The 25981-nt window shown below is 37.1% G+C and overlaps 1 protein-coding gene across 3 annotated transcripts in view; it reads left to right on the top strand.

The window, feature by feature from the left end:
- Nucleotides 1-25981, top strand: part of LOC117167197 (BMP-binding endothelial regulator protein) — a 93640-nt gene that overhangs the window by 56679 nt on the left and 10980 nt on the right. For 2 of the 3 annotated variants that reach the window (XM_033351952.1, XM_033351933.1), the window contains 5 exons: nt 653-835; nt 16488-16747; nt 16881-17040; nt 17128-17315; nt 17411-17805. In XM_033351952.1, coding sequence (XP_033207843.1) covers nt 653-835; nt 16488-16747; nt 16881-17040; nt 17128-17315; nt 17411-17805 — 1186 coding nt within the window. The remainder of the gene's footprint in view (nt 1-652; nt 836-16487; nt 16748-16880; nt 17041-17127; nt 17316-17410; nt 17806-25981) is intronic. The other variant, XM_033351943.1, reaches the window with a different exon arrangement.

The raw sequence follows: 25981 nt of genomic DNA, 5'->3' as shown, positions 1-25981 counted from the left end.
TGAACAATTTATTTTTTACGGCATCTTTGAAAAGGGTTTTTCTTCATAGCTTTACTTTACAGGTTTTTTTCTTCATAAGCACCGGCGATATATGAATCATTGTCAATCAATTCAATATTATTCAATAACACCATTATTTCGATTTCATGAGGGGTATGGCCTGAACACAATTAGTAGGTTAAATAAATACTTACCCTTCTTTATCCTACTAGAGGTCTGAATATTTCAAGTGACACTTTTTTGTAAATCAAAATATTTCTTGGACATTCGCGATTTCTTAAGTTTATTATTTAATAAATTGTAAATAATTCTTGAAAACGCTGAATCTACAGTTTTCACATTTCAAAGCTGTATTTTTTGCACATATAGCTATGTACGAAAGTGATACTTTCGAAGTACCCAGAATGTTTGGTTATAACGAAATTGTTATTGAAGTATTATGCACCAAAAAAACATTTTCTGTATGGTGTTTAGAACCAACAAAGTGATTAACTTAAATATTTATTCAATCAATTGTAATTAATTCATAAGCCAACCTTCCTATTGCTTTACAGAAAAGTGCGAGTTTTCCTTTGCGCTGGTTATGTCTCCTCATGTATATTCTCCGTAGTTTCATGTTTTCATAATTACAACTTTCATTTACGTTGTGTAGATTGCCATGTCAATGGTCAGGAGGCTACTGATGAGAGGACAGTGACGTCAACGGAAGATCCGTGTGTTACCTGTAGATGTAACATGGGTCGGCTCACTTGCACAAAACAGGCATGTCCCGTTCTTCACTGCCCTGCTTCAAAAATTATTCACGATGTAGAAGAATGTTGCCCTCGCTGTACAGGTTAGATTTTTTATTTTAATTATAGTCTATAATTGAACTGAAGAACACTCGAGACGAACCATAGACAACGCGACCGCCATACAATTGTCCTAGACTTTCTCTGGAGGAGCTGGGCCTAGAAAGTATGTAAAAATACTCTATAATTCCAGCAGGCTACCCGGTGGAAAATCCTGCACCGGATCCCGATACTTTTCCTGTACGTGTTCCATTGCTAGAACTAAATTCGGGGCCAAATGTCGAGGCTCTCACTTGTTTTGATTGCAAATCGTACAAAAATATCTGGTTTGTCTAATAAAGAGCATCTGAAAGCTTAAGGTCTTTCAAATTCAACGATATGGTCACTTCTATACTGAAAATTTTTTGTTGGAGGTTATACATTTTTGAAAATTCTGAAATATTCAATAATTTACTTTTCACGGTGATTTATTTACAAAACCTTTATTTTGGGAAAACGAGAACGGATTACGCTTAAAAACCAAAATGGCTATAAATTTGTAGTTTTTAAATACGAATGAAGTGCAATAATTAAATTTATGATAATATCATTCTTACGCAAGAAATATCATTTTGAATGTTTCTGGACAAGTAGTACAAAAAATACCCTTTCAATGACCATAGTGATTCCAGAAATCAGCTGATTCCGTCCCTATTGTCATCGAAAGTGTACTTCTGCTGCCACTTCCCGCTGTTCTGGTCACACGTCCACACTGATTATTGTCAGAAGTACGCATGATGATATTTCTTGCGTAACAATGATTTGATCATAATTGTAATTATTGCACTACACTTTCATCAAGAAACAGCAGATTTGGAGCCAATAAGGGCATGTGACACAGCCAAATACCTATATTACCGACCTCACTTTATCAGTTGGCTGAATATTTTTTTGAAATTAAGGCCATGTGACGAGAGGGTCACGTGACCAAACCTGTTCTTCGATTTTTCTTTCCCAACTTACGTATAAACGAAATGAGGTATCGCTCTGAAAGTTTGAGAAATGAAAGAGGAGGTAATAAAGTCCATGTCTCTGCTTTGTTCCCGTGAAAATGTTGAGAAAATTTTTTTTTTTTTTTTAAGAAAATATCAGTGGAAGTTTTCTTTCCCAACTTACGTCCACACGGAATGAGATATTGTGTTAAAAATTTGGCACGATAAATAGAAGGCATGCAAGAATTTGTCTCTGGTCCTAAATAATTAGAATAATGAAAAAAGTTTTTTTTCAATTTCTATTTTAGAGAAATACCGACCGTGCTGTCGTCAAACCCTGCAAGCAATTTACAATGTTGTCAATGGGCTAGTTGTGAGGTTTATATTTATCAAAGTGGGACAAAACAACAAGAATCGCTCCCGAACATTATGCACCAATAATGCAAAAACTAATGTTTGCACTTGAAATGCAAATAAACATATTTGGTCTGACATACGTGTCAGTCTGTATCAGCTGTGTCAAAGCAGCACTAGCGCAGCGAGTAGACAACTTCGAACTTCTAGGGGTCTGTCCATAAAACAGATTGCATGATTACCGTCAGAGAAAGTTAAAAGTCAAGCTTCTGCTGTAATACCAAAATGTGTCCGTCGATAATCATTATTTGCATAAATAAACTTTTTTCTCCCTCCAATTCTTTGCAAGGCCACAAATATTGATCTTAGGGCTGACTTGATCAGCTGTCACACTCATCACATGGCCTTAGGAATATGTTTTGTAAATAAAATACCAAGCTGAAAATTTGGAGACTGTATTAGAGTACTGTATTAAGGTTTCAAACTTTAAGAAATGCAAGAACTGAAAGAAAATGATGTTAAAGTAGAACGTTTAATAATAAAAGATGTAAAAAAATATTTCAACTAAATCTTCTCCAGCACAAAACAAAGGACTCACAACGTAGGCTAAGCCAGCTGTTAGAGCTTTGTCTATTGGCTGTCTACCTAAACGTACTTTATTGTATTCTAATACATTTTCAAAAGTTTCCGCTTGATATTTTATTTACTAAAAAAAGTTCTTAGGTTCAAACAAATATGCAGTGAACTGATAATGTGTGGTCGGTAATATAGGTATTTGGTTGTGTCACATACCCTTAAACGGCTCCCTATCTTCATTCGTGCTCAAGATAAAATATTTGTAAATAAATCCCCCTTAAAATTAAATGATTGAATATTTCAGAATCTTGAAAAATGTATTGCATTAAAGAGTGTTAAAAGAATACCTGATTCTTTTTATATCAGATGCTTTTTATAAGATAATTCCGATTTTTTTTGTGCGAGTTGCATTGAAAAAAAGTGAAAGTCTCGTGCATTTTGCTCCGGCTTTAGAACCAGATCTAGCACAAGAAACGTTACAGGGTCAGCATAAGAGTGTGAGACACAAAGCTTTACACGAAACCATAGAGGAATATTCAGGGGATGAGGGAATCCTTACGGAAACGATACATATCTTTAAAACATTTCAACTCTATACTCACTAGCGAAAGGGCTGGGCCATAGCACACACTGGCGAATTAGTTTAACAATTGATCCTGTACAGGAACCTTAGAGGAACTAATCTGGCAAAGTGTTCTAGGGTTTAGCTCGCTCGCTAATTAGTTGGATCTTCAAGGTTACATAAAAAAGCAAAGTATTTACAGATAATTATCCATGTTCCTTCACAAAAAATTAAAGACCGTAAAAGTTTCCCGATACGAAGGAAACCATGCTATATTATTTACAGGATCCCTTGCATGTTCATTCGTGGCCACTCAGGGCGTGTGTACACGTTTCTTTAAGGGTTTCCTCGTTCCCTGCAAGTCCTTGTACAGGTTCGTGTACAAATTCATGTCTCAAATTCTTATGCTGAATCTTTAACGTTTCTTGTACGAGATAATTTAATTCTATTTTCGTATGATAAAATTGATCAATCCTATGGGGCATCCGCCCTGCACTTTAGCCTAGCATATTCTGAGAGATGCTTCCTTGTTGACAAAGCTGCCTTTTATGAATCTGTGGCGCTATTCAAGATTCGATAGTTCTTATTTTTACCCGAGGCAGATTGATCGAACGGAATAGTCACCTTAGAACAGTTATTTCCCATTGGATGACTTGCAGAAATGGAAGGTAGATTAGAGGGGATGGTGGGTCTAATATGCTGGTCACGGGCGGCATTTCTGTGGACAGATTGGAGCTCAGGGGCCTCTGGGAAGAGTAGGCCGACGTGGTTGGCATAACTGTCTCGACATATGTTCCACCTGAAACGAGGGTACTGCGCGAGACATGGGTCGTTCTTTTTAATTGCATGGAGTGGAAAGGAAATGTCCTACTCTGTGGAGATTTTAATACTCGCTTCCGCATGTGGGGTGCTATCAGTTCCAATTTTTCGGGTAAACAGCTGTCCACTGCTATGTGCGATGCAGGCCTGGTTCCTCTGAATGATTCGTAGTCTGTATTTATCCTTGCGCTGGGTCGACAGTCCAACAATCTCGACCTTATTTTCTGTTCACCCTGCCTGGCCCTGATCACCACTATCTGCGTAGATTGCGACACTTATAACTCTGATCATTCGCTGGTTTTTAGGAAACTTAATGTCCCACTGATCATGATCTCCACATATTCAAACAGATTCAACGTGGATTCGCTAGATTGATTTCTGTTTCACAGGCGGTTGAATGAAGAGATTCCGGCACTCCCAGCCACTGCTTGATATGCACATTCCGGCTAGGGCCTATGACAGATTTGTAAACACCATCTTTGCTGCCCTGAAGATGAATGGGACATTAAGGGCGGGTAGTCGCGGAAATGACAGGAAGAGGGAGCCACTTTGACGGAACAGCAAGTGCGAGGTGACTCTTGCGAGAAGGCGAGCGACTAAAAAGAGCGGCTTGGAAAAGAAAGCTCTCTCTAGAGTTGTGGACAACGAGATGAAACGATTTCTTCTTAAAATAAAATATAAATTCTGTAGTTTCTTCTGTGAATATCTCGACCCTGCTGGAGGCCCTGCATAGGAATTTCCGCATGAATTAGTTTGCTCGAACATTCCAACGGTCTCAGTCAAGCCGCTCCTGAATCCAGACGAGATGAACCCTAAGAAACCAATCCTTTCCTTTGGCGTAGTTCCTGTGTGCTCTCTGTTTCTGTAAAGCTAAATCCGTACCGGGAATTGATGGTGTGACTTACGAAATCGTTCATGGTCTCTCTGACGTGTCGAAGCACGTTCTGTAGGAACTGTTCAACGATATCTTTAGAAAGTCGTCCTTTTCGGAAATATTGCGCGACACCAGGGTCCATTTTATCCCTAACCCTGGTGCGAAATCACTTCGCCCAATATCGTATCCAACAGCTGACTGAGAGTAGGGATTGGTTGCCTGACTTCCAATAAGGCTTTAGGAGATAAAGAACCTCCAAGGACCGTGTGCCAGCAGTGTTGACAGACGTTATGAGATCAAAAGAGGCCTTGGCTTTTGCCTTTGACCTGAAGAGCGCGTTCAATACGGTTCTTCCAGAAGAATTTATCAGAGGGCTGAGAGGCCTTCCGGTTCCAAGAAGGATCCTGAATTTTATTTCGTTGCTCGTGTCTAAGAGAAACCTGTTTTTTGCGACGGGTAGTAGTTACGCTAGAGTTTCAGGGGTAAGTGTGCTTTAGTGGAGAGTCTTCTCTCTACTGTTGTCCAGCCTGGTGCTGAGAAGGCTGAGGGAGTTTCTTCCAGTCGGAGTAAGGATCTCAATATACACCGACGATATCCTCTGGCACATGACCTCTGGTGCAATTCAGGATGCCTTGGCTCTGCTGCTGCTTCGCGCAATTAAATCGCATTTGTCATGGTTGTGGAGGGTTGGCCTTTCAATCTCCATCCCAGAGTGCCAGCTGTGCGTTTTCTCGAGGTCCAAGGATTGGTTCGAAGATATGGCCTTGTATTTGGAGTTTCGTGCAATTGAATCGCTTTTGCCATGGTTGGGAAGGGCGGGCCTCTCAATCCGTATCCCAAAGTGCCAGCTGTGCGTCTTCTCGAGGTCCAGGGCTTGGTTTGAAAATACGGGCTTGTATGTCGTGGACTCGGAGGTTAAGAATTATCCCTCTCTTAAACACCTGGATATTTGGCTCGATAGACGTATGGCATAGACGATTCATATTAAAAACATAGCCGCAAAAGGTGCAAGAGTTGTGAATGTTATGCGGGTTATTTGTAGAGTTACCAGGGGAGCTTCTCCTGCCCTTCTACTCACAGTATATAAAGGTCTTATCAGGGCCTGTCTAGAATGGGATGCTCCCCTCTTCCTTGGGTGGCTCTTGGTTGTATGATATTTACCCCGATCTCTATTCTGTTATCTAAGAATCTAGTAATTTTTACAGACTTTCAGGCAGCATTGATTGCCATCCGACACAGATTTGTGTACCCTCTGGGGCATACCCTCGCACGATTCGTGGGTAATGTAGTCGCCTTTGCTGGACGGTTGGGAAAATCTGTACACTTCATATGGGTTCCATCTCACGCAGATATAATGGGTAAAGAGACAGCTGACAAGGTGACAAGAACTACTGCTACTCTTTCAATGACGGCTTTAGGACTACACTTTTTTGGGTATTTTCGCGAGATATGTCAACGCGATTATATGTTTGCACTGAAGGACTGCACACATCTGCTAGATCAGTGTCGTTTGTTTGCAGAGCTTGCCCGGACTGGCTAGGTACATAAATCGAGCCCCCCCGGCTCTGACTTCGGAGCTCTTTAATTTCAAGAATTTTATCTTTAATCTTACTGTAGAGTCGGTTGGTGTGCTGGGCCTTTTTTTTGGAGCAGTAAAAAGCTAATATTGTAACTTCGACGTGGGTAATGCCCTACATGGGCGGTCCATTCGCTCTTTTCCATATCTTTACCTTGAAATGGAGGAGACGGGCTGCCATTAGGACAATTTTGAGGTTAGGTCGACATAACCTGAACACTGGTGGTTCTGTTGGCGGCACTTGGAACAGGGCGCTTGAGCAACTTGAAAGAGTTGGATTTGAAGATTGATGGGTGCTTTTGGGTTCACCCGGAATATACTACGGATCATTTTGAACTGGAATTAAAATGCAGGATTTTCATTTGAACATGGCTATCTGAACCAAGAAGCCACAAAGAGTGAAATAAAAAGAAACTTTTCGCAGAGATTGCAGCGTTGTGTTGTTTTTTCCTTGTTTTCACTTTTTCTCTTTGTGGGGGGCTCTGCACTGGACCGTTGCAATCTTCATTGTTCCAAAAGCTGATAGCAGAAATTTGTACTCGTTCAGCGTCTTTATTGTCGTGCACTACGACACTGTGTGCTATTATTCACAGTTCTGACAACGAAGAAACAATCTCGGATGTGTCTTTACATCCCAAGAACCACGACTTGATGGTGAACCTCAATTTTACGAAATCTGGAATAATTTGACAGGTCCTGTGTCTGTGAAGATTGTAAGACTGTAGTTTGGAGCAGACAAACAAGGTGTGCAAGCTGTCACACTCGTGCTCCGAACGACACGTTTTCAACAAACGACGTCGGGGCGCCCTTTCTTATCGAGCGCGAGTTAAGACTTTGATTCGCAGACAAAGGTAAAGCAGTTTTCAATTAAAATTTGAAAAAAATGTGAATTAAATTTCGTAAAAATTATTGAAATAGTTTTTGCAGATGCCACCTGCAAATGCATCAATTTGATAGATAAACCAATTTATCCTTGTAGAAAGAGATATTTCGGGTTCTCCAATCATCGGAAAAATTCGTAGTTATTTACGTTGGAAATTGTAACTCGATTCTTTGCAAATTAATTTCCAAATTTACCTAATTTGAAGTTATGAAATTGCAACACAAGGTCCTCTCCAAATTGATTTATAAATTTTAAGTTTAATAAGTCGCCAAACTATAAATTTTAATATTCAATTTTGCACATTGAAAATACCAAAATTAAAAACTGGCGCTTCTTACATTTCTTAATAAATTATAGATTTATAAAGTCACCAAGCAGTACATTTCAAAATTAGCAAATTTCTAATTATGAAACTAAAATTGGGCCCTTATCTGCAAATTTTTTTATAAATTCTAAATTTATCAAGTCGAAAAGTTATAAATTTCGATATTACCAAATTTTGCCCATGGGAATTTTCAAAATTACAGAACTGGTGCGTGTTCATCTTTCTTTATAAATTATAAATTTATTAAGTAACAATACAAAAAATTTCAGAACTAAACAATTTTTTATTTTGAAACTTTAAAACTGGGACTTCTGTAAATTTATTTATTCCACACTCGACCGAAATGACCACCTTTTGCCCCTGAAAATAGGGGTGAAAGTAGCATATATTTACCGCAGCCCGTATAGGGTTGTTTCGCGATTTTAGATAAAATAATTTTTTTAGTACAAAATTTTGATCCGAACTGAAAGTGCGTTATAATTTTGTTTATGTTGACTTGTTCAACATAAAAAAAGTTCTCCTGTTGTAATATTTTGAATAAGAGTCAGTAGTACGTTGAAGGAAGTAAGTACAATTATTAACACATTTGAAAATCGTAGATATTTGCGAATTGTCCAGTAAACATGACTACATTTAAATACTTTTTAAATGAATTCTTTATACAAAATTGTTTGTTTTGGACGTTTTTCTAATGTTTATAATGTTTTTTAAACAATATTTTGCGACTTCTATTTTCGATATGCACATAACCAAACCAAAACATCGGCACAGAAAAAGGTATTTGAGAATTACTGACACATATGCTGTGATTGATGGAAAATCCAAAACCTTTCACGTGAAAGGGGCCCTCCAATCGACATCTTGATAGAAAATTCACATTTAAACATTACTTTAAAAATAGTAAACAATATGTGAACAATATTTTATGGGCGTTTTAAAAAATCGAATTTTATATGCTATAAGATCCATTTATTAGAATAATAATATCTGGCTTTGAAAAGAACCCTATTTGCGAGGCGAAAGTATAGTCAGCGGGGCGAAAGTAAAGTCAGCGGGGCGAAAGTATAATTAGCGGGGTCAAAGTGAAATTTGTAGGTCGAAAGTAAAAATTAGTCGATCAAAATTCTAGGCGCGAACAAAGCTATAGAGACATGCGTCGGGCCCGCTTTTCAGGACAGTAAATCCACCCGCGGGAAAAATCTGCTCCTTTCGTCCCTTGTTTCATAATGTACTATTATGAATTCTAAGTTTATCAAGTCGCCAAACTATAAGTTTTCGAGGTTAACCAATTTTCCCCATTCACAATTCTAAAATTTAACAAATGGTCAGTGTTTACTTTTCGTTATAAATGATAAATTGATCAAGTTTCCAAGCAATACATAACAAAAATAACAAATGTAAAAAATTTCCAATTCAGAAATTTCTAAACTGCACCCTTTATATTGTACTGATAGTTTTATACGTACATTCGAAGTTTATCCAGTCGTCAAATTAAGGATTTTTATATTACTAAATGATAATTTGGTCTATCTATAAAATTTGTGCATTTGCAGTTGGACTCAGCAAAAACTATATCTATATTTTTACGCGATTTTTTTGACATTGTTTATTTATATTTTCGAATTGAAAAATGCCTTATCTTTGGCTGCGACTCGAATTCTCGACTTTCGATTGATAAAGAAAGGTGCCCCGATGTCGTTTCTACCAACCGTGTCATTCGGAGCACGAGTGTAACAACCTGTTTATCTTGTTGGCTGCTTATAGCTACAATCTCATGGTCTTCACACACACGGGACCTATCAATTTATTCTAGATTTTGCTCCGTTTCGCGAAGACGTTTAGTATGCGTAATTTTTTGTTAGAAAATTAGCATTTTCCGTTAAAATATTAATTTCCTCGTCAAAAGGTTTTATCTCTCAAAATTTTGTTGATCCGGGAATCACGCAACGTGTGATATATATATGGGGTCACTGCCTTACCAATACAAAAATTCCAAAGTTGGATTTTACCAACGCCCTTATTATTTATGTAAATTAGGATGTATCGAACAAAATAAAAGTAGGAGTTTAGATTCAGCGGAACGCATAAAAGCTGTGGTTCCTCGTTACTAAAACTTACCCGAAACTTGAATTTGATTAGGTAATATTTACTATCCTGGCACCGGCGTTGAAATTAAAAAAATTTGACTAAAATTAGGTTATTTTAATGGGCAGTTGATATTATTTTTTCTGAGTGTTCATATATGAAGAAATTAGTCGTTTGTTATTATAAAATATTACATTGATCATAATTTGATGTATTTTTTGGGTAAGGCGGAGGGGGAGGGGGCATGACACATTGTAAATATTGTTTTAAAAAATCTTAGCTTATTCTGATGAATTGGCTCTTTGTGTTGAAAGAAGTCATGATTTGCTTAAACTGAGCCAATAGTACCTTTGACCTGTTATAAAGAAATAAATGAATTTCCTCATCAGGGATAGCATATAAAACTGACGGCTCAGTTCTCTTTTAGTGGTGTGCAACCCATCGACTAATAGAAATGGACCGGTAATGCTGTGGGAAGAACGGTAATGGACTCTAGAGAGAGAAAAAACATATGAGACGTAGACCTATCTCTTTCTAGATAAAGCTGATTGGTCGAGAATATTTTCGTTGGGTGAAGTTTGGCGCAGCACAGGACCGTGCTTTGTGTCGCGAGAGCCCCAATAATGTAACGTTTATGGCACTTTTCAGAATTGATTTATTTATATTTTATTTAAATATAATTTATTGTAAATAAGTATAAAAAATGGTGGCAGCTTGTGTAGCTTGTGGGTGTTGTCAAGACGTTTATATGGGGATATGTTTTCATACGTAAGTAAAGTTATTGAATATAGTAAAATAAAAAATGTTACAATAAAAACAAAACGTCAAAATATGAAGTTTTGTACCTATGCAATACAAATGGTTATTTTTTATGTTATAGAAATATTCTTCAAATTTTTGACAGTTTTTACATTATTTTCGAACTCACAAAACGATCATTATTGTAGCATTTTCAATCCAATTTCAAAAAGAATTCAAGGTTACCAGGTTTTTAAAATAATCTATCTGAAACAGGTTATTTTACATGAATGTTCTTTAAAATTCAAATTATTATAACTACAAATTGCTGATGTATTATTTATATTTTTTCTTAATTAACCGTACAGAATATTTAAGCAATACCCGGGCCACCAATTCACTTGACATAGTGCTGAAATAGATAAAGACAGGTCTACGTCTCATATGTTTTTTCTCTCTCTAAAGCCCATTTCAGTTCTCCCCAAAGCGTTACCAGCCCACTTTTATATGTCGATGGTGCAACCACAACTTTTCCATACCCCTCCGAATCTGAACTCTTACTTTTGTTCTTTTCTATACAGCCTAATGTAAATACGCAGTTTAAATGATTTGTTTTAAATAATTATAAAATTTGAATTATTTAGGGCTTGAACGTCAAGTCTGCAACAGCTGGTAGGTTCCTTAAAGGTCCCGTCGTCCTAACTAATATTCCTGATCGTCAAGTTCACAAAATCAAATAATTTTCAAGGAAATTAGGTTCCAGAATAAAAATTACAACCTCAGGGGTTTCCCCAATATCTCGCAGTCAGAACTGAATCTTGACAGTGCACCAAACTCTCACTTTGTCAAGTATCGGGCGTTACCGTCAAATGGCCTTGGACTGATTTCGAGGGAATTTTAGGTCGCGAACTTCGATTTTGACATCATAAAGTACAAATTTAAAATGGCGTATCCAGCAGGTTGGCCAAAATTGCATTATTTAGAAATATTTATTTGAATCTTGATATAAAGGATTTTTTCGGCCGACAATTTAAAAGTTGACGTCAAAAGTCACAACATAAAAGAAAGCAAAAAAATATTTCGGGCTAAAATGCAACATTTTTCATTTATCACTGCAAATTATAAACTGAACTGTGGAGGAACTAAAGACAATGGACTCGAACGAGTCACCCGAAAAACTACAGGAATGTCTCCCATGTGACACCTTAACCTAAGATAGTATAGTCAAGGGGCTTTATCAGAGTTGGCAAACGGTATTCCATTTTACAGCCGCACTTTGACATGATTTTTTTCGATTTTTTGCATCCGGCATCTAAATATTATTCTATTTTGTTGCCCAGCATCGGTTTTTGGAAAAGATGTGTATTTTTTGTTTAATAATAAAAAAAGGAGAGAACAATAGAGAAAAATTGCAGTGAAATTCAGTGTTAGCTGTGTGTGGATTCTCGCAGCACTCTCAATGAAGTGAAAGTGTCATTCGTTACGAGCAAAATTCGATGCAGTCAGGGTGTCTGCCTCGTGAGTTTCACGATGATCAGTGAGAGTGCTACGAGAATCTAGAATCAACGCACAGCTAACACTGTCACTGCAATTTTTCTCTATTCTCTCTTTTTTTGGATTATTAAACAAAATATAAACATTCTTTCCAAAAACCGGAGCTGTTCAAGAAAATAGAATAATATTTGCATACCGTATGCAAAAAATCAGAAAAAGATATTCAAAATCGCGGTTGTAAAATGGAATCCCGTTTTCGAACTCTAAAAATTAGCCTTAATAAAGGAATGACCTAACATTCACTGAAAAATAATGACACGAAATGTATATCATACCACAACACAATATTCAAAGTCGTGTGAATAAATGTAGGATCCCGAACAGCGTTTTCTGTATCAACGAAGCCGAATCTAATACACAAACTTATCGTATTTTAATCTGCTATATTGGATCCGCCATTTTAAATTTTGAAATATTGATATCAGATTCGGCTGCAGCAATCCAGAAAACTATGTTGTACCAGCTTTCATGCATACAAATGAAAATTTTGCAATTAAGGTAGCCTTATTTTATCAGCCATTTTTAATCGTATGATTTAGATATTAAATTCGATTTCAGCGACCAAAAAAATCGTCTTGTATCGTGTTTCATTGAAATAAATAAAATATTTGCATATAAGTTAGGTAAATTGGTACTGCCATTTTTAATTTGTAATTTTGTACGTTAAACTCGAAATCCGTGACAACAAAAGTCCCTTTATATCAACTTTCAGACAAATTAAAAAAAAAAACATTGTTTGCTGCCACATAGTGGGGTAAAACGTCAACATTTGTGCCAAAACAGCCTAGTGCTTCGGAAGAAAATTATGATAGCCGATTTTTGAATTTGCTTTTACTAAACTTCTGTGTTAACAAAAAAGTGAAGAAATTGCCATTTTTACAACTTTATTTTAAATCAAATTGACAAAAATTTTATAAAAAAATGTTAAGTAACATAGTAAAGAGTCACCGGAAAGATATTATTGGTCGATTCTCTGAACAACAATAGAGCATATATCGTTAAAAAATAGGCAAATTGTGAATTTGTTTGTAAAGGAGCATATTGTATGATTAGGAAACACGCGATTTTTCGAATGATCTCTAATTTATTCCCTCTCCTTCACATCCCGTACCTATCAGTACCATGAAAATTACTTGATCCCATTAGTATAATGAGATCAGAAACGAACGAGTTACGCGTACCCCGAAAATGATTCAGCTTAACGGTATACTAATAATAAAATACACTTTCTTGTTCCCTTCCCATTTGCCTCATACCGCAAATACGTGAAATATGATTTTTTTGAATGGCAAAACCAAGATTTCTTGTATATCAAATAATCAAGTATCAGACAATCGTCATTTTATGAATCGTGGCAATGTTTATTTACGTAAAATCTAAATTAATCTATTCTTGAGTGCTTCTCTCAGATGGTGTCATGCGCTTACTTACTTCAGCGCTTCGTGCGCTGCAGATTAGAGAGCAGCTTCAACAACTGCTACTGTTGTCCTATATGCTGAAAAAAATCCTGAAATGTCTTTTAAGGCTGTTGTAACAGGGTGTAAAAAACGGCGAAATCTATGAAACACTCAAAACTTATGAACGGCCGATGATAATTCGGTTTTGGTGTTTCAAAAATACACTTTGATAGTTTTCTAGACCCGGAAAGAAGTTTCGCGGTGGTGGTATGTGCGCTTACTACCTGGGTTTTCGAAAATTATCTGATAACTGCTAAAAACTGAGAGTAAAATGGTGTAGCAACGACTTGAATTCAGCAGGAAACCAACTAACAGCTGTTGGCGCTGATAGCTCAGCCTGCTTGATCGCACTACCAAAAATGCACTGTCGATAAAAGTCGCATCCTTCTTGGCGGGAATTTTAAATTAGAATAAAAAATGCAATTTGTTTTTTTCTTTTTGTATTTGTTTATTGACATGTCTTATTGGATCTCGAAATAGGAAAAGTGTGGCAAGTGATAAAAGTATGACGCTGTGAACTCGCTGATAATAATTGTTAATAATTATTCAATAAATAAAAAATGATTTATTGAATTAATTACATATCTCGTTGTGTTGTAACGTGCAGCACAGATATGGAAATGGTGAATAACGTAGTAATCGTGTAAATAAGGTCAGTATCTGTTTGGTTCTTTAGAATTCCAAAACGGGAAAAATTTCGAAGTTTAAATTCTGTTTGTTTCCGTTCATATATTTCATGACTTTGCATAATTTGGAATTGCAATGAAAACTTAAGCTGATTTCTAATTTCTGATTGGTAGCTAGGTTCTATTTGGTTGTTCCAAAAATGTGGCCTATTTGAATTTATTTGGATTGACAGACTAATCATTATTCGATTTCTGTTTGGAAATCAAGGTAGCTTATAGATCTAGAAACTTAAACAGATCCTGGTGGCAAGTAGGGCTTAGAATACGTTCAGTAAAAAGATTTAGATTTTTAAACTGAAACCAATTCAGATTGAGTTTTGAAATCGAAGTGTGTAAAATACGTTTTCATCGTGGAAATATGTTATTACCGTGGAAGTATGTTTTCACTGTGCAAATGTTACGTGTAGGCTTTAATATTTTTATTTTATTGAAATTAATTGGAAATAATTTAACCGTGTAGAGTTTAGCATGCAGGCTTTTGAAGTTCACAGTTTGACGTGTAGACAACAGTGTCAAAAAATGTCCTCTTAAATGCGTGTCGAGGTTACGTAGAGAGTGTGAAACGTACACTATTGTTAAGCGTACCATTGACCGCGGCCTATTTTCCACACACATAATTGCTGGATTTATCTTGGGATCAAATTGGTTAATCAAGTGCCCATGTGCCATAAAATTACCTGAGGTGTTAACCTCGCAATGGCATTTTTTGGGAGTTATGGAGGGGCGAAGTAAAAATAATAGTATTTTGTGTGATTAGGAAGGTCAGTTGGACTTTACTACCAAATGTTGCTAGTGCGCCAATATGCGTTCCTGCGTCTCTTGCACAAAACGTTGCACTCTTTAGTAAAGAATAATACATCCCGCGCTTCACACGATATTTTGTTTGACAGATGTATGCAAATGTCACTACTGAGTCTGTAGAGTGAAATGGAAGTTGACGTTTATAATTCGCAGACGTCGAAGAAATCCTCAAGCATCCACATCAATCTGTATTATAGGGATACCGGAATCGAGTCCGATTCTTCGAAGGAATCTCTTCACTGCGCTCGAGAATCGATGCTTTAAAATCTATTTCCCATTTGTTCTTCACTCATTATTTATTCATTTAAGTAAATATTGATGTAAACTTTCTTCTTTTTCCAGTTGTTTGTTCTAATAATCTGTAAAAATAAAAACTAATATTAACACTTTGAAATGCATGATTGCTTATTCGTTCATAGCCCAATTATTGATAATGACTATTAAATTCGATTTATGACTAATTTAAATTTACATTAACATTATTTAGTTGATGAGGTTCATGATGCAAAAGTAATCGTAGGCATCAGCACCGAGCCGGGTACTAAACTAAATTTTTTGAATAAGTATAAAGTGCCATTTATACCTTGTAAACGCCAGAAAATACAGTTTTTAATCTTTTGTAGCCTTTATGGTTTTTCTACCTAAGCATACCAATTTTTTTTTTAATAAGTCGCAATCAACTTAGATGAAAAAAAATGGAATCATCTGTAACAGTTTAAAATTCAGTTAGCAAACTGCAATAGATTTTTAATGAAGATCCCGGTAAGAACGTGGAAATTAAATATCATTGAAAATTTTCTATTCAAATGAACGTGGGTTAGGAAAAAGAACTGAATTAAATTAAACTGTAGTCAAAAGACACGATAACGTTAAAATTTAAAAAATGTCTGTCAGTCCGTACTGGGTAATTTTCACCATTATTCTTGAAATTATATAAAATTCACGAATTTACATTTCCTGCGAGTTCAAAGAAACGGAACTTTGTATTATCTATATAATTATTCTGTCACCACGTGCCTACTAACTTTAACTTTCGATGAGATATAATCGAATTGGTTTGCTTTTTATCTCGGCTCATCGAATGGAATAAAATTGAATTCAACTTGTTTGATACCTTCACGGCTTTGAACGGGGTGAACTTGATTTCGATTTCTTAAACCCTTTAAAAGAATTAAAATCTTTTCATTTTTTCGCAGAAAATGAATTGTCACTTAAACGACAGAAACGATATTGTTATGGATTCAAAGCGTCTTTAATTTCATCATATGTGGATTTGTTTTAATTCATTTTAATTAACACCTTTTTACCGGGATTTAATTAATATTAGAGTTTAGATTAAATTATTTAAATGATTTGCAAGTCTTCTGGGTGGTTTATTTTCTTTTTACGGTTTTCGCAAGGCAATTTTCAATAGCTAATCTCATGCAATTTATAGGTAGCGGGCAATATCTATCACCGCCTAAAGGTGCCTGCATGTTGGGCACGATTTTGTACGACTCGGGCTCTCTGTTCCATTTAGATGCGTGCACCCGCTGCACCTGCGCGAATTCGTCTGTAACCTGCACAAAGGAAACTTGTCCAGTGCTGGAATGTGTCAGCGAATACCAAACCATACTTCCTGGCCATTGTTGTCCTCAATGTCCGCTCATCGAGGAAAGCCGTACATCTTGCAGTTACGGTGGTAAAACTTACGGGGCAAGTATATTATAACCCATGGAACACGTTGGACCTTGTGCGGATAGTTACCATCTCATTACTGATCATGGATTACAAATCGGCACCTGGGTTCTTGAGACGCGGTTTAAACGTTTTAATTTCTCCTAGGCAGGATGGCGAGTCTTGGAAGCTTGATCCCTGCAAGGCATGCGCATGCATGCAGGGCAAAGTGCGATGTGCTATGACAATTTGTCCACTCCTGAATAGCCCTTGTCCACCGAACTCACGATTAGAACATCCTGAGGATCAATGCTGTCCACGTTGTGTCGAAAGTAAGTCTCAAAAACAATTTTATAGTTTTGAATTTCCATATTTATTACAGATACCAGTGCTAAACCAATTTACATTTTTCTAAACAGGTGATGGTGTGTGCACCGTGTTTGGTGATCCACATTACCGAACCTTTGATGGAAAGTTCTTCAGCTTTAAGGGCGCTTGCAAGTATCAGTTGACGAGTGATTGTGTAGGTCAAAGTTTCAGCATACGAGTGACCAACGACGCAAGGTCCACAAGATCTTCAGCTTGGACTAAAACAATAGCTTTAAAGGTTTGTTTTGCGACTTTTATTGCTGTCAGATATTCTCTGTATGATACTTCGACAAACCTGTTGTCAAACATTTTGTTCATGATAATTTTGCTTAGATAGGAGACATGAAGATTAATCTGGGCCAGAGAATGAGGGTAAAGGTGAACGGCAAAAGAATAGACGTTCCCTATCGTGTGCCAAAGCTGTTGTATATTAACAAAACGGAGGACAGTATTCTGGTCAGCACGCATATTGGAATAAAAATTCTCTGGGACGGTATTAGCTTCGTGGAGGTCTCAGCACCGACCTTCTATCGGGGTCGCCTCTGTGGTCTTTGTGGTAACTTCAATTCGCTCCCCAAGGATGATTTCACTACACCTCGCGGTAGAATACTTCAGGATTCCCATCCTTTTGGCCATTCATGGGCTGTTGGTGGAAAAAAAATGTGCTCAAGAAAACCACCTTACAATTCTGATAAGGAACATCGCTGTAGGGGTAGGAGAGATCGAAGGTATATATTTATGCACTACGTTCAGGATATTTTCTGCAAAAGTATTTTTTTTGGCAATTGAAGAATCAGAAAGTACAAATGGATGAATTTAACAATCCAAATGAACCGTTTCTTCTGTTAATGTATAACGTAAACCCCCTCCAGTATATATATATGTGTGTGTGTGTTTACAAAGGGGGGGGGGTCAAATTTTTTACCGAGTTGCGTGCCCCCTCACGGTGTTCTTTAGATTATTTGAACCCTCCGCCGTCCATGTTATTTTTACTACCTCCGCCGTCCATGTGGGTCATCTGCGCCCCCCCTCCACCAATACAGTTTGCGATACAAAAATAGTTTGAAATTTCTAAGTCATTATTGAGAGCCTCTATTTTATCGTTCAGGTATTTTCAAATATTAAAAAAAATCCTGTTTTAAATTATTAGCATAGCCAAAAAAAACAAGGGAAAGGTGGGAATTTAATTAAAATTATATTAATTTTTAAATAAATTTATTTAAAAAGAAGGTCACGTGGTTTTATTTTTCTGACGAAGCTCTCTTGTAAAAAAATAAGTTCCCTGTGTTGTCTTCCAAAAACATATTTATTTTGACACATGAAATTAGTGTTTTTACAAACGAATATATATGCGATAATGATAAATTAGGCTTCTAGAAACAAATTCGCAGCTACGGCCTTATCAAATCAGAACACAACTTGTTGAAATATTCACGACGGCTCCGAGATTCATCATTGTTTTTTAAAGTATAAAAAACGACTGCATTGATGCCTGCTTCATTCAGCATGCCATAAAACAATCGTAAAAGCCATCTTTTTGTAATGAAAGCAACTAAATCATGTTTACACATCAGTCGAAGATATCGGTGCCGCCTTAAGTTTTGTTATAAAAAACAACTACTTCTGGCTTCTGAGTTTCATCATAGATTTTCCGCTCTTATGATAAGTCTTTTTTGAAAAAGAGCCTAAAATGCATTTTTACAACATAAAAACAAAAAACTTATGTGGTTTGACTCCATTCTGGCTTCATATCAGGCTACTTTTTTTAGGGAGAAATAATGACGTCTGGACTTATTTCTTCTCGATAAAATTCGACCTCCAAAAATCGCCTGAATCACGTATGACCCACATGGACGGCGGAGATTTAAGAATTTTTTCCCAAGAAACCATACCTCTAACATGAATTTCGAGCCTTCTAATTTTTCAAGGTAGGTTTTTTTCCAAAAAAATGACTCAGATGTTGTATGAAAAAGACAAAAACCAATTTTTTACCTAGCTAAATGTATCCGGGGGTTTTCGGGGTCAAGGAATCCATTTTTGGCATTTATTTATATTTTTGAGTGGCGTCACAGGCGCTTCCATATATTTTTTTGGATTTTATCGCCTTTTTTGGGGAAAAATTGACGAAATTATTGCGAAAATCGACGAATATTGGACTTTCTCATAATGCAATCACAAATTTTAAATAGCCCAAAATGATCAGCGTTGAAAATTAGGGACTTACCTATGCACGACGTATATCGATTGTACTCAATTTAAGAATAAAAATTCGATTTTTTCTTTGTTTACTAGCTAAATAAACAAAGCATATTTATTATTTTTGAATGTCTTTCTTGCTTTGAAGTCTAGGAAATTTTTCACGAATTTCTAATGTCTAATGTCGGATGACGCTCAAACAAGAACGAATACAGTAAGGTCCGAGTACTGAGAGCTGTGGGCCCTGGGTGTATACTTGGCGGCGCATGCGCGCTGTCGAGCGTGCCCGAGCAGGTACGAACGTATCTTTCCGCGGAACGAAAAGACACGTTCAAATGCTGACTAGTGTGTCCAAACGAGTTTTAGAACAGGATCGAGAAGGAGTTATATCGGTGACATTAAAAAGCCCTGAAAAATTCCCTAGACTTGAAAGCAAGAAAGACTTTCAAACAGAACTTGTTCTCGATTTTTTTTCTAAAACTCGTCTTTTCGTTTCTGCTATTACTGAATTTAATTGAATTTCTTTCATTTACATTTCATATGTTTCGTTCTTTTAAGTTGAATTCCTGAAGAAAAAAAATAAAGTAAAATAAGGATCGTTGATTTGCGCAACGATTTCGTCAAGTTTTCCCAAAAAATGCAATAAAATCCAAAAAAATGTACAGAAGCGCCCTCTGGCGGCATCCAAAAATAAAAATAAATACCAAAAATGGATTCCTCGACCCCGAAAACCCCCGAATGCACATTTTGCTAGATAAAAAAAATGTTTTTCGGTCTTTTTCATACAATATCTGAGTCACTTTTTGGCAAAAAACCTGCCTTGAAAAATTGGGAGGCCGAAATTCATTTTAGAGGTATGGTTTTTTGGGCAAAAATTCTTAAAATGATTCAAAGAACGCCGTGAGGGGGTACGCAGCATCCACTTTCCCATCCACCTACAAATTAACTCACCCCAATATATATATATAGTGCAGATCATTACATGATATAAAAGACCTTGCAACTGTAGCCAACTCAATGAGAAGTTCTTACTGCTTTAAGACAGTCTGTTAAGTAAATTGCAGAGCTCACGCATTCGGGCGTTATCCGAGATCAAACCTGCTGAATATCAGCGATGTGTTCGAATTTTTCAAATGTCGCAAGCGTCTTTCATTGTGTGTGAAACTCAATACACTGGTGTTTTTGGGATCACTGATTACGTATTCAAAGTAAAAATTGCAGCAACAAAAAGCGGGAGATCGAATATGGCGATATATATGACAATATGGCGTCAAGATTGAAAAATAGCGGATCCCATATGATGAACGAGTATGCATGAAGGTTATTGGATTTAGCTAGATTATAGGGGGTTTATCGGTCGCTGATCACTAAGGATGTGCAAGAAAATCGAAGTTTAAACGAGTCGAGTCCAACTTGTTAGGCTTTTAGTTGAGCTGAGATCGAGCTTCCGGAAAGCTCGGAACTTCTCAAGGTCTCGAAAGTTTCAGGTTCTTGAAACTTTTGATACTAATGAGAATTCATTCAAAAAAGATATTAGGGGCTTTTCGGATTGCTAACAGCGATTTTGAAATCAAAATTAAATATTCAAGATTTTCATTAAAAATGAACAAATTCGGGGAAAATTCAATTCACTGACGGATGTATTTGAACTCCTCAATACTATGGGATTTTTTTAATTTCTGGTCACATTTTTGGTGTGAACATTCAAAAGTTTTCATTCTAAATGGCGACCAAATTTTGAAAAAATTTAAAATATAAAGCAATTTCCACAGGGTACCGTCCCAGGTTTTTTTTATTATCAAATACTGAAAAATTGGCTGAAACTATGTAAGATAATTTCTGTTTCCGAATTTGGTTTCGTGATTCGCAATAAAAAGGCAAGTGTCCATAAATTTATTGGTTACACTTCATATTTATTTATTTAACATTGGAAGCCGTAGTATATTATGTCACGCAAGTGTACGAATAAACTCACTTTCTTTTTTAAATTGTTGCTGTTTGATAATTCTTACTTTTGTTCCCAAGCTCGTACAGAATGAAATGAGAAAGCAAAGTTTTTAAGAATATTCAACCAGTTTTGCCTTTTTATTCTGTCAACTAATTTTATTGAAAATAAAATCAAAGTAGAAACATTTTACAGGTAAGAATGAAATAAGAAAAAATCAATGTCGTTTTGTTCCATGGTGGTTTCGAGAAATAGAAGATGGTCGATTCCTTTTTGCAGTATTTGTAGTAAGACAAGTCGAGGAGCGCACATCGACAGACTTAACTGTGAGTGGATCTCGAATTGGATAGTTCTCCTCTCGCTGAACTTCTCGTACAGATGTAGATCTCCTCTTTCCTGACTCTTGACTAATGTTCTTGAAATATTTATTGTTTTTAGATTCTTGGGTTATTGTTGCCATTAAATCCTTCCCTTCAGAAGACTTACGTTGCCTTGATGAAGTATTAGTAGTTCCTTCATGTTTCGGGTAAACTTTTTTTAGGTTAAATGTCAGGGCAATGTCAGTCGAAGCTGGTAGTTCGAAATGTTCCTTAGATCAAACTAAACGAGGTGGACAAAAACGGATTGGCGAAGTCTGGAGATCTAGATAATCATCGTCCAAGGGTTGAGGATCTTCCGGAGTCAGAAGTGGATTAGGAGAAAATGGTTCTCAACAACTTAAAACTTCGTCTAACGGGAGTTCCTTCCATGAACTCCCATTGTTTCCAGGTCGTGCAGGATTATACTCCACGACTTCAGTGAAATTGTCAGTAACTTGTAGAACTAACTGTGAGTTTGATGATTCCACTGGCAAGAATTGGTCTTTGTAGATGGTTTTGATTGATTGTTTCAGGTTGTCATTTAATGGATTCAGAGTGACAGAAATTTTTAGTGAAGCCAAAAAAATTCGGCGGAATTTATCCGGACGGTTACGCCTCTTCTTGTGACTAGGAGGAATTGTCACGTGTATTTCAGGTGGAGCGTTGCGCTGAGCTTAAAGAGCTTTTCGACGAGCTTCTGTCAACCGATTCTTTTGACTTTGTTAGTTTCCATCTACACATGACGGGGATTTGATTTTAGGGACATTATTGAAAGTAACTCCGTTCCTACGGGAGGAACGAGAGAAAAATAAGAGAGAGAGAAAGAACTCCGTTCCTACTAGAGGAACGATAGAGAGAAAGAGAGTAGAGGGAAAACAGTTTAGACAGAAAATCCATTCCTATGTAGAGGAATGAGAGAATAAGGATCAGGAAAGAGTAAAATTTGAAAAAAATTAAATAAACTGAATTTGCCAAAAAGAAAAGTCCTCGAGAACTTACCACTTCACTGGATGAAAATAAACGGGTAGTCAAGTCCTCGTTTTATTCTTTTAGGTTGTCGCGTTGAAAATAACTGTCACAAACTAAACTTTCATTTCTTTTACACTCCCTTTTATTAGGACCTATGCAAATATTGAACTAACTTTAATTGATCATAACCAAGAGCTTAGTTCACACACCTACAAATTCGAACTTATTTAAATTTGAAATTTACATTGATAATATTAGCTTGTTAACCTAAAATATTATGAACTTAAAACTACCAAATACAATGAAACTCTTCTATAACGCCGATTTTGGGGCTGACGGTGGGAGGGAACTCATTATAGACCACTCCGCTTTTAGTTGTTCACGCCTCAATGCTCGCCTGTGTGACAACCGTAGACCCCGCGCAGTCTTGTTACGCCTACATGCGGCGCGGCGTCAATTCTCGAAAGGGCTATAGAAGCGAGGGCTATTATAGGGTTTCACTGTAATGTAGAACTTTTGTAATAATTTATATGATAGGATTTGTTACTTTTAAAGGAATAACAGAAAAATTAAAGTGAGAACTTATTGTGTAACAAATCCTAATTGATCAGTTTACTCTTATGCTTACTGCGTTTCTTCTGAGCTACGAGTTCTGAGTCTCTTGTGTTATGATTCAATCCTAAATCTTCGAACTGGAGGGCCCATTCATTTGCATCCATTGAATTCACTTAAATGTTAAGTGTAAATACCTGTTACTGCGCTAGGTACTAGATGTGATGGAAACTGCTCTGAAAATAGATGTGTAGAATGACTCACCATCCAGCCCAGTCAGTAACGAAGCCAGCGAAGGCGCGCTGCTCTATAGGGGGCGTTAAAGTGTGAGAATGAAGCTGTAGTGTGTCCGGCGATAAGTTGACATTGTCCACATCAAAGCCGGAAAGCCCTCAGACTTAGCCCTGGGGAGGTATGAGGGTTATCACCCCCAGGATAGTGGACATACCTGCGATCGGTCTAGGATCCTTAACGTGCGTGGATGGAAATTATCATGACTTCCAAACAAAAAACTTGAAAGAAACGTATAGTTGTGAAAACAATCAGAATCAATTTTGTTACCGCAAAATAAAATGCATTGTTACTTCTGCATGAACGATGAGAAAAAATGGGGAATTTTCAACAAACAATCAATAACTTACAACACAGTCTCTTCGGTGATAGGACGACAAATGAAAAAAACTGCAGACATTCCAGTAGACGCTGGCACTTTCCATTCAAACACTAAAGAAAAAGAAGGCAGTTCTGGAACATGAAACAGACTATTTTACAAGCAGCTGTGTAGATTCCAACATTGAATGTGAAACATCCGATGACGAGCACACTACATATGACAAAAAAACGAGACATTCAGAGAGGTGGTCCCAAAAGGATTTGAATGACTTAATTCGAGATTTAGGATTACCTCAAGATGGTGCTTGTTAACAACGCGTTAAAATTGAAATTTCTATCTTGTTTGGTATGAGCTGTATACATTGATAGAATTATGTAACGACTCGACTCGCTAAGGTCAGTAAGCCAGAGACCTGGCACCGAATTACATCTCTGTAGCGTGTAACTTACAACGCGTTACTTGTAATGAAAATTAAACTATTTTTTAAAACTAAAGTTGGGCTCATTGACGGGACGCTTTACAAAAACTGTTCAGTATTAAACACTGCAATATCATGCACTAATAAATACTATTATTCAATGTTCAAATTGAGTGGCATCAGTTAACTTACTAGGCAGTCTGATAAGTCCCTGAAAAATGAAACACGGAGAAGTTTTTTTGGCCAAAGTCGGTTTTATTTTTCAACATACTCTCCTTTTAGGTCGGTACAGCGAGTCCAACGATTTTCTAACTTTTTGATACCTTCCGAAAAGTACTCGATCGGAAGGTCTTCAAAATACGCCTCAGTTTCAGCTATGAGCTCCTCATTTGAGTAAAAACGTTTACCGGTGAGCCGTCTCTTCAGGTTAGGGAACAAGTAATAGTCGCTGGGGGCCAGGTCTGGTGAATACGGTGGCTGAGGAACCAATTCGAAGCCGATTTCATGCAATTTTGCTTGTGCAACTAAGCATGAATGAACAGGCGCATTGTCGTGATGATAAAGCGGTTTTTTCTTCTTCAAATGCGGTCGTTTTTCGGAGATTTTGATTTTCAATCGGTCCAATAATAATGAATGGTATGCTCCGGTTATGGTTTTACCTTTTTCAAGATAGGCCACGAATATTATGCCATGTGCATCCCAAAATACGGAGGCCATAACCTTTCCGACCCATTGTTGCGTTTTTGGACGCTTCGGAGCACCTTGGCCCGGTGGAACTCACTGTTTTGCCTGTTGCGTTGACTCAGGAGTGTAGTAGTGGATCCAGGTTTCATCCATGGTTATGAATCGGCGCAAAAACTCGGTCGACTTACGAGAAAATAATGCCAAATTCTGCAGGGAAGTTGTCACACGAATTCGTTTTTGGTCCACTGTGAGCAAACGCGGCACCCATCGCGCGCAGAGCTTCTTCATGCCTAAAACTGAATGCACGATATTGCCCACACGTTCCAATGATATGCCTACAGCATTAGCTACCTTTCTCAATTTCACTTTGGGATCATTCAACATCATATCATGGATTTTTTCGACATTTTCTGGTGTAGTGACCTCTTTTGGGCGCCCAGATCGTTCAGCATCAACTGTGCTCGTACGGCCACAACGAAACTCAGTAAACCACTTATGAATCGTTCCTATCGACGGTGCAGAGTCCGGGTAATACTTATCCAGCTTGGTCTTGGTCTCGGATATCGTTTTCTTGCGAAGATAGTAGTGGTTGATCAAAACACGAAACTCCGATTTTTCCATATTAAAAAAAACTCGGAGGTTAGTCGCTTCTAAGTGCTGTAACTTGTAAATGCGTCAACATAAATGGCTGAAGTTTCGACAGGCGTCATTTGAAGGATCAAGCTCGACGAAAATGGTTCACATTAGTGAATACTAATGCCATCTCTTAAAATTTTCAGGTACTTATCAGACTGCCTAGTATACCTCATCACATTTCCCATAGTTTATCAACCTTTATTTCCAGAAATAATTGAGATTAACGAACATTTGGGGGCTCGTCCGAGATTGTGATGGGTTTTTTTGCAGTGGTTCACGTGACGGAAAGAACAGTGTTTGAAGGTGCAAAAGAACGTGAAATCTGAATATTTTGAATGTGGCGGTGTGACGGTTAAATTTCAAAAATATTGCTCGGTCACTTACACCTATAGTTTCAGTTAAATTTCTGTACTTCTTCTCGTTGAACTGACAACATTAATGTGTATCCGTTATCGTCAATTTGTTCCAAAGAAAAAGCTTGGATGAAACTGGTCCTTTCTTGGGGCTACATATGTGTGTACGCACAGTTGAA

The sequence above is a fragment of the Belonocnema kinseyi genome, chromosome 1 (assembly GCF_010883055.1).
Source record: "Belonocnema kinseyi isolate 2016_QV_RU_SX_M_011 chromosome 1, B_treatae_v1, whole genome shotgun sequence".
NCBI lineage: Eukaryota > Metazoa > Arthropoda > Insecta > Hymenoptera > Cynipidae > Belonocnema > Belonocnema kinseyi.
Note: the sequence above shows the minus strand (reverse complement) of the source record. Positions and strands in the feature narration are given on the sequence as shown.